This window comes from Littorina saxatilis, linkage group LG4, assembly GCF_037325665.1.
Source record: "Littorina saxatilis isolate snail1 linkage group LG4, US_GU_Lsax_2.0, whole genome shotgun sequence".
NCBI classification, from domain to species: domain Eukaryota; kingdom Metazoa; phylum Mollusca; class Gastropoda; order Littorinimorpha; family Littorinidae; genus Littorina; species Littorina saxatilis.
The window spans coordinates 312,832-322,831 of NC_090248.1; the positions used below are offsets into that span (position 1 = coordinate 312,832).

General features: G+C 46.0%; 1 protein-coding gene and 1 long non-coding RNA gene across 2 annotated transcripts in view; one reads left to right on the forward strand and one right to left on the reverse strand.

Annotated features, from left to right (window-relative positions):
- LOC138963511 (uncharacterized) overlaps nt 1–583 on the reverse strand; it is a 1,745-nt gene extending 1,162 nt beyond the window's left edge. The window contains exon 1 of the long non-coding RNA XR_011454838.1: nt 503–583. This is a non-coding gene — a long non-coding RNA (uncharacterized lncRNA). The remainder of the gene's footprint in view (nt 1–502) is intronic.
- LOC138963512 (C-type lectin lectoxin-Enh4-like) overlaps nt 1–10,000 on the forward strand; it is a 12,763-nt gene that overhangs the window by 2,318 nt on the left and 445 nt on the right. Inside the window, exons 2-3 of the mRNA XM_070335390.1 lie at nt 990–1,242; nt 3,159–3,350. Of these exons, the coding sequence (XP_070191491.1) occupies nt 990–1,242; nt 3,159–3,350 (445 nt within the window). The remainder of the gene's footprint in view (nt 1–989; nt 1,243–3,158; nt 3,351–10,000) is intronic.

A 10,000-nucleotide genomic window follows, 5' to 3' on the forward strand; every position in this document is an offset into this window, starting at 1 on the left:
TGTGACCTTGAAAAAGGTCAAAGGTCAACGAAACCATCGTTAAAGTGTAGAGGTCATTGGAGGTCACGACTAAACAAAATATGAGCCCGATCGCTTTGATAGTTTCCGAGAAAAGTCCAACGTTAAGGTGGTGTCTACGGACGGCCGGCCGGCCGGCCGGACAGACTAACACTGACCGATTACATAGAGTCACTTTTTCTCAAGTGACTCAAAAACCATATACAGATTTGCTAATTCTCTGTTCAACAGAGTAATTCTACGGTCAGGTTACGTCTGTCCAGTTCTGTCTGTTCGTTCACAATGTTCGTCCAATATTAATCAATTAAACATTTTTAATTATGATTTGACAACCAACTTATTTTCGAACATTTCTTTATGAAGAATGGACAGTCAAAATTCTTTCACACACGTTCGCATGCATGCCAACCGTCTTCCATTCGTTCTCTCAGACCAATTAGCGTTTCCCTGCCGATCATGCTGCGAATTATATCTTGATACTCACACAACTACGTATGAAGGTCCGAACAAGATGGCATGTGCATACTTGTTCGTAAAAATACAGTCACGATAAATACAAACACAGGAGACAAACGACATAAACCTCGCTGCTTTCCAAGGTAGAAAAACGATCTTGTTGTTGTGACGCAGCTTCTGTCTGCTTTACGTCAAAACAATGGCGTCGAAAGCATGTCGTCATAATAAAGACGTCACAGTAAGTTAGTCTAGGTACAGGTGCTTGCATTCGCTCTGTATCGGAGTTCCTAATCTGTGACAGTAATGTATGAATTACAGACTGCGCATCGTAATGTATGAATTACAGACTGCGCGTGTTACATTCATCAATCGTAATGTATGAATTACAGACTGCGCGTGTCACATTCATCAATCGTAATGTATGAATTACAGACTGCGCTAGTCACATTCATCAATCGTAGGCCTAATGTCTGTATTGCAGAGTGTGCGTGAAACATTTTTTTTTTGGTCTCCAGTCTGTCACAATCAGTCACACCCACTGGCGAAGGACGGAACTGAGTGACATTGGGGTCAAGTTTGAAGGTCACAAGGCTGAATATGCCAGCAGCTCCCTGCCGTCCTGCGCACTTCGTTGCCTTAGCAACCAGCCGTGCCTCTCCTTCTCCCTGCACCGCGCCACCCGGCGCTGCTTCGTGTTCCCGTCACGGGTGATGTTCGGGGTGGACATGGTCAGACTACCCGGCTTCACGCACTACTGGAGAGTCTACAGTCAGTTTGCCACACACACACACACACACACACACACACACACACACACACACACACAAGTTGAGAGAGAGGGAAAGAGAGATAGAAGCAGTAAAGGACGATAAGGAAAGGTAAACACTGAATACATAATAATAGTTAAACAAAGAGAACAAAACTCTACATCTTTGGATGCGTTTTTATTTTGTTTTTGTTTTAGTCGTCATTATATTACTTTATTGTCCCGTCGCTTGCACATTTGAGTCGCTTCTTCCCAGTGGAAAGCTAGCAGCAACAGAGTTGCGCTACCCAGGTGTAGGTCTTTAGGTCAAGGTGTAGACATCCACCTGCACTAAGGGCAGAATGACCGCGGTGTTTTACGTGCCACAGCGGTGACACGTGGGTGGGATATGGATACTGTCTCTGAGTCTGCACATTAAGTTGACCCGTCCCGCTCCGGATTCGAACCCGTGTCCCTAGGATCACATGTTCAGCGCGCTACCCACTGAGCTACCTAGGATCACATGTTCAGCGCGCTACCCACTGAGCTACCTAGGATCACATGTTCAGCGCGCTACCCACTGAGCTACCTAGGATCACATGTTCAGCGCGCTACCCACTGAGCTACCTAGGATCACATGTTCAGCGCGCTACCCACTGAGCTACCTAGGATCACATGTTCAGCGCGCTACCCACTGAGCTACCTAGGATCACATGTTCAGCGCGCTACCCACTGAGCTACCTAGGATCACATGTTCAGCGCGCTACCCACTGAGCTACCTAGGATCACATGTTCAGCGCGCTACCCACTGAGCTACCTAGGATCACATGTTCAGCGCGCTACCCACTGAGCTACCTAGGATCACATGTTCAGCGCGCTACCCACTGAGCTACCTAGGATCACATGTTCAGCGCGCTACCCACTGAGCTACCGAGTATATTTCTCTTTACATTTAAATAACGCACGTTTATTTGGTGCTGGTCTCACCCAGTGAAACAAAGGAGAGAAGAAAGAAAACGACAGAGCCGTTACCATGACAATGATCGTTAACACTTTCACGCAGCATCCGATGGGACGCTCCTCTTGATACACACGTACTGCCATGGTAAGCATGTCTTCTCTGTGTCAACAGGTCGCTGGTACACGCATTTACACGACTATTGCTGTAACAAAACCCAGTCATAGGGCCTGCTACCAGTGATACAAGTTTGTTTGCTACACTAGATTGACCCAAAATGCCTGACCGGTGTCACGAACTCAAAACTCTGCCTGCACAATCCTTCTCATTGCGGTCAATGCGCATGCACTAACATGGGGAGATTAGTCAGGTCGTGAACAACCTAACCCTAACCCTAACCCTTACCCTTACCCTAACCCTAATCCTAACCCTTGCCCTTATCCTAACCCTAACCCTAACCCATGGTTCGTTCGGTCAAAGGGTCGCATTTTTTAAGTCCAAGATTGGCGCATGCGCATTGACCGCAATGAGAAGGATTGTTCAGCAGAGGTTTCAGTTCGTGACACCGGTCTTTAACTTGCGTGGTGTAGAATTCCTTGAAACATAAAGCTAATGAGCAAAGATACTTGAACTGTTTCCCTCTGTTCCCACAGAGACACTTGAACTGTTTCCCTCTGTTCCCACAAAGACACTTGAACTGTTTCCCTCTGTTCCCACAAAGACACTTGAACTGTTTCCCTCTGTTCACACAGACACTTGAACTGTTTCCCTCTGTTCCCACAAAGACACTTGAACTGTTTCCCTCTGTTCCCACAAAGACACTTGAACTATTTCCCTCTGTTCCCACAAAGACACTTGAACTGTTTCCCTCTGTTCCCACAAAGACACTTGAACTGTTTCCCTCTGTTCACACATAGACACTTGAACTGTTTCCCTCTGTTCACACAAAGACACTTGAACTGTTTGCCTCTGTTCCCACAGGCGAGTGTCCGTCGTCTTCAGGTTATGATTACGTTCCCTCTGCGCATGTCTGCTACCGCCCTGTGACGTCACTGGCCGACCGGAAGTCATGGCTCAACGCCTCGTGGGCATGTGAGGCGGACAGCGGTCATCTGTACATCGCCAGCACACGGCTCAAAATGGACGTCATCAGCAACTTCATCACCGACAGTAGTGAGTGACAAACACGGCACTACTGTTACTTTGACTTATATAGTAGTGAGTGACAAACACGGGGATATAGCTCAGTTGGTAGCGCGCTGGATTTGTATTCAGTTGGCCGCTGTCAGCGCGAGTTCGATCCCAGGTTTGGCGGAAATTTATTTCACAGAGGCAACTTTGTGTGCAGACTCTCTTCGGTGTCCGAACCACCCCCCGTGTATACTACATTGGGTGTGCACGTTAAAGATCCCACGATTGACAAAAGGGTCTTTCCTGGCAAAATTGCTTAGGCACAGTTAATAATTGTCTACCATACCCATGTGACTTGGAATAAGGCCGTGAAAGGTAAATATGCGCCGACATGGCTGCAATCTACTGGCCGTATAAAATTTCATCTCACACGGCATCACTGCAGAGCGCCTAGAACTGTACCCACGGAATATGCGCGATATAAGCCTCATTGATTGATTGATTGATACTGTGACTTATACAGTAGTGAGTTGTTTGTTTGTTCGTTCATGGGCTGAAACTCCCACGGCTTTTACGTGTATGACCGTTTTTACCCCGCCATTTAGGCAGCCATACGCCGCTTTCGGAGGAAGCATGCTGGGTATGTTCGTGTTTCTATAACCCACCGAACTCTGACATGGATTACAGGATCTTTTTCGTGCGCACTTGGTCTTGTGCTTGCGTGTACACACGGGGGTGTTCGGACACCGAGGAGAGTCTGCACACAAAGTTGACTCTGAGAAATAAATCTCTCGCCGAACGTGGGGACGAACTCACGCTGACAGTGGCCAACTGGATACACATCCAGCGCGCTACCGACTGAGCTACATCCCCGCCCTCAGTAGTGAGTGACAAACACGGCATTACTGTTATTGTGACTTATATAGTAGTGAGTGACAAACAGGCCACTACTGTTACTGTGACTTATATAGTAGTGAGTGACAAACACGGCACTACTGTTACTGTGACTTATATAGAAGTGAGTGACAAACACGGCATTACTGTTACTGTGACTTATATAGTAGTGAGTGACAAACACGGCACTAGTGTAATTGTGACTTATATAGTAGTGAGAGACAAACACGGCACTACTGTTATTGTGACTTATATAGTAGTGATTGACAAACACGGCATTACTGTTACTGTGACTTATATAGTAGTGAGTGACAAACACGGCACTACTGTTATTGTGACTTATATAGAAGTGAGTGACAAACAAGGCATTACTGTTACTGTGACTTATATAGTAGTGAGTGACAAACACGGCACTAGTGTTATTGTGACTTATATAGTAGTGAGAGACAAACACGGCACTACTGTTATTGTGACTGATAAAGTAGTGAGTGACAAACACGGCATTACTGTTACTGTGACTTATATAGTAGTGAGTGACAAACAGGCCACTACTATTACTGTGACTTATATAGTAGTGAGTGACAAACACGGCACTACTGTTACTGTGACTTATATAGTAATGAGTGACAAACACGGCACTACTGTTACTGTGACTTATATAGTAGTGAGTGACAAACACGGCATTACTGTTACTGTGACTTATATAGTAATGAGTGACAAACACGGCACTACTGTTATTGTGACTGATATATAGTAGTGAGAGCCAAACACGGCACTACTGTTATTGTGACTTATATATAGTAGTGAGAGACAAACACGGCACTACTGTTACTGTGACTGATATAGTAGTGAGTGACAAACAGGCCACTACTGTTACTGTGACTTTTATAGTAGTGAGTGACAAACACGGCACTAGTGTTATTGTGACTTATATAGTAGTGAGAGACAAACACGGCACTACTGTTACTGTGACTTATATAGTAGTGAGTGACAAACAGGCCACTATACTGTTACTGTGACTTACGGAACGCGACAAACAACACTCATGTTCTATCATATGACCGTACAAACATCACTCATGTTCTATCATATGACCGTACAAACACCATTCATGTTCTATCATATGACCGTACAAACACCATTCATGTTCTATAATATGACCGTACAAACATCATTCATGTTCTATCATATGACCGTACAAACAACACTCATGTTCTATCATATGACCGTACAAACATCATTCATGTTCTATCATATGACCGAACAAACCATTCTGATAATCCTTGTTCCACGGCTATCGCCAGTTGTCTCTCTGACCGGACGCGACAGTCCTACGCGAATCTATCAAAACCAGAATACAGAGTGATCTCCCATAATGTTGTTCACGAGCAGTGTTCGCGAGACGAAAATGATTGCAGATTGGCCGACTTAGACAGTGATCTCCGTTCTGTTCTTCACAGTTATGATAAAGACATCGTTCTGAGGTCAAAACAAGTCGAAATTTTGGGACTGCTGCCGGAAGGAGACCGTGATATATGGTTGCTTCACTGTCAACTGGTTACTTACAGGAAGGAGACCGTGATATATGGTTGCTTCACTGTCAACTGGTTACTTACAGGAAGGAGACCGTGATATATGGTTGCTTCACTGTCAAAATAATCGTCTTCTCCAGCGAGCGACGAAACCAAACGGTTGATTATCACGTGACACTTATGCCATATTTAGAGTTGTTTGCACAGTAAATACATCCGCGAAAAATAGCTCGCTTGAAACTGTCTAAAATAAAAATTCCTCTGTAATTTAAAAATTACAAAACACCATGAAAAATTATTATCGACGATCACGAATCTGCTTACATCCATAACACATTACAAAAAGCTCTAAATATATACTGTTCAAAAAAAGAAACGCATAGTTGTTACTTGCCAAATTTGTTTTATTTTTCGAAAAAATTAACAGAAAATCCAATATTTAGATTATTTGTTTGAAATTTGGTATGGACACAGTTGAATGCACACACAGTTCATTTGCATCTTCAAATCAATCAGTCAATCAATACGATTGGGTGCCGAGGCTGTCAAGTCAGTAGGGGGTGTGACTGCCTTGAGCAGCAACAACTGCCCGCCACCTTCTGGGCATGGACTGGATCAGATGCCGGATATCTTGCTGTGGGATGGTGTCCCACTCCTCCTGAAGTGCCTGCAATAGATCGCGGTGATTTGCCGGCGCTTCTTCTCGCCTGCGCACACGTCTGTCCAATTCATCCCAGAGGTGTTCTATCGGGTTCATGTCTGGCGACATGGATGGCCAGGGAAGCACCTGGACATGGTGGTCGGTGAGGAACTGGGTGGTGAGTCGTGCTGTGTGCGGGCGAGCGTTGTCCTGCTGGAATATGGCATCCTGGTCAGCCAGAAGAGGAAGGGCGTGTGGGCGCAGAATTTCCTCCACGTATCGCTGGGCAGTTATGCGCCCTTGGACGTGCACCAGGGTGCTCCTTCCAGCGGTATTGATCGCCCCCCACACCATGACGCCTCCACCACCATGAACGGGTGCCTCATCCACACAGTTGGGCGCGTAACGTTCGTTTACTCTCCGGTAGACCCTCCTCCGACCATCATGTCGCTGGAGCAGGAAGTAGGACTCGTCGCTGAACCACACGTGTCTCCAGTGATTCCGGACGGTCCAGCGAAGGTGCTGGTTGCCCCACTGCACTCGGTTCTGGCGATGGCGGCGGGTGAGGACAGCTCCTCTGTGAGGTCTGCGAGCTCTCAAACCAGCTTCATGCAGGCGGTTCCGCACGGTCTGGTCCGATAATCGGTGTGGCCCGGGAAGAGCCTGGACAGAAGATGAGGCCGACAGGAAACGATTCCGGAGGTGGCGGAGCCGTATGAAGCGGTCGTGAGCAGCAGTTGTCGCCCTTGGTCTTCCCGCTCGTGGCAAGTCAGCAACGGAGCCAGTGGCTTGAAACCTGACCCACAGTCTACTGATGGTGCTCTGGGACACGTGGAAGTGCCTGGCGATTGCACTTTGACTTTGGCCTGCTTGTAAACGACCCAATGCAATTTGGCGGTCTTCTCTGCTCAATCGGGCCATCTTTCGTCGCTGAATTGTCGTCTGATTTCTTTGTGGCGAACAATCCGCTTTTATGGGTTTTGGAAGACATGGTGAGAGCTCAATATTCCCCGAGTTTCACGAGATTACACTGAAGCATGACGAGTGGTCATGCCAAATGAGCAATTTTGACATTGTAGCCACTGATAACGCATGCGTCACGTGCAGAGCTCACTTGTGGCAATGGACGAAAGGTCGACGACAAGATAAACATTTTCTGCAGTTTGGTGGATATCCTTGTAGCCATATAACTAAATTAACCAAATTTTACAAGCTATGCGTTTCTTTTTTTGAACAGTATATATATAAAAAAAGAAATCGGTTTCATTGCCAGACAAGGAAACTCAAGGCATCCTGTCAGGGAGAGAATGACTCGAGCCGAACTCATTAATTTTTTCCGTCGCGATATAACCTTCGTGGTTGAAAACGACGTTAAACACCAAATAAAGAAAGAAAGAACTCATTTTGACCTGAGGTCAGGATGCGTACAAACACCATTCATGTTCTATCATATGACCGTACAAACACCATTCATGTTCTATCATATGACCGAACAAACACCATTCATGTTCTATCATATGACCGCACAAACACCATTCATGTTCTATCATATGACCGAACAAACACCATTCATGTTCTATCATATGACCGTACAAACACCATTCATGTTCTATCATATGACCGTACAAACACCATTCATGTTCTTTTCATTTTGTTTCATGTTTTGGTTTGTACTTGTCTTTGTTGCGTAAAAGTAGCATGAGGTCAGTCTTTTAAGTTTCTATGGGGATCAAGCAAACAGACGTGTTGAGAGAGTGTGTAAGAGTGTGTAAGAGTGTGTAAGAGTGTGTAAGAGTGTGTAAGAGTGTGTAAGAGTGTGTAAGAGTGTGTAAGAGTGTGTAAGAGTGTGTAAGAGTGTGTAAGAGTGTGTAAGAGTCAATCAATCAATCAATGAGGCTTATATCGCGCATATTCCGTGGGTACAGTTCTAGGCGCTCTGCAGTGATGCCGTGTGAGATGAAATTTTATACGGCCAGTAGATTGCAGCCATTTCGGCGCATATTTACCTTTCACGGCCTATTATTCCAAGTCACACGGGTATAGGTAGACAATTATTAACTGTGCCTAAGCAATTTTGCCAGGAAAGACCCTTTTGTCAATCGTGGGATCTTTAACGTGCATACCCAATGTAGTGTACACGGGGGGAGGGTTCGGACACCGAAGAGAGTCTGCACACAAAGTTGACTCTGAAATAAATTTCCGCCGAACCTGGGATCGAACTCACGCTGACAGCGGTCAACTGAATACAAATCCAGCGCGCTACCAACTGAGCTATATCCCCGCCCCGGAGAGTGTGTAAGAGTGTGTAAGAGTGTGTAAGAGTGTGTTTTCTGTGTTGAGAGAGTGTGTAAGAGTGTGTTTTCTGTGTTGAGAGAGTGTGTAAGAGTGTGTTTTCTGTGTTGAGAGAGTGTGTAAGAGTGTGTTTTCTGTGTTGAGAGAGTGTGTAAGAGTGTGTAAGAGTGTGTTTTCCTTGTAAATTCAGTTTGGTCAGAGAGGTCTCAATGAGACAGTGTGGTAAATGTCAAGTGAACGGTTCCCAAGCACAGAGACACAACCATTCGCTGTTACTTCATTCAGGGTCACCCGCTGTCAACAACCGGCACTTAGCCTTACGCTCACCCGTCTTCACGAAACACTTGCCCACCCTGCCCACCCTGCCCACCCTGCACGAAACAACTTCAGACAGTCGTATGTGAGCTTAGAAAGCAGTGCAGTGTCGAGACAGTTCACCACGTTCCATTCCTAGCCACGGTGTCCAATCGGTCCCAACCACTTACACGCGGGGGACTCTGAGTCTCGTGCACAATGGTGTCCATCAGTCTCGTGTTGTGAGACCGAGAAGTGCTCAGTGCTTGACTCGACTTGAACCGCTCCCAAGTCCAGGTCTCTGCGTGTACAGCAAGCGTAAGGAGCAGTAAAAAAAACAAAAAAAAAAACCCATTGATTCAAGCTCCTGTGTTAGAGGCTGATTTCTTGATGCCTGTGCCTGTGGTCGGCAGAGTGTTGTGACGGATGCATGATGGTAATGGCGGGAGCAGCTTTTACTGCGTGAAGAGGTTTTTTCAACCAAAGGAATCAGTAGACCGTGACTATGCTCTACAGCTCTGGAAAAACAGAGAGCTTGATTAATTGACAGAACTCATCAAAACACACACACACACTCTAACACACACACACACACACACATACACAGTGCGCACGCACACATACACACACACACACACATACACAGTGCGCACGCACACACACACACACACACACACACACATAGGCAGTGCGCACGCACACACAGAGTGCGCATGTCCTTTATCCTGTAATGGCGAAGTGTACGGAGAAAAAAAAGCTGGTGAGCGTGGTTTTCACAGAAGACTTTTGTCAGTCTTTTCACTGTAAACATCCACACACAATATTCATGTGTTGACTGTTGCCAGTCTTTTCACTGTGACTATGACTCGGTGCAACCTGTAGTGATTTCAGACTCGGTCAACCTGTAGTGATTTCAGACTCGGTCAACCTGTACCTTTTTCAGACTCGGCCGGTCAACCTGTACCTTTTTCAGACTCGGTCAACCTGTAACTTTTTCAGACTCGGTCAACCTGTACTGATTTCAGACTCGGCCAACCTGT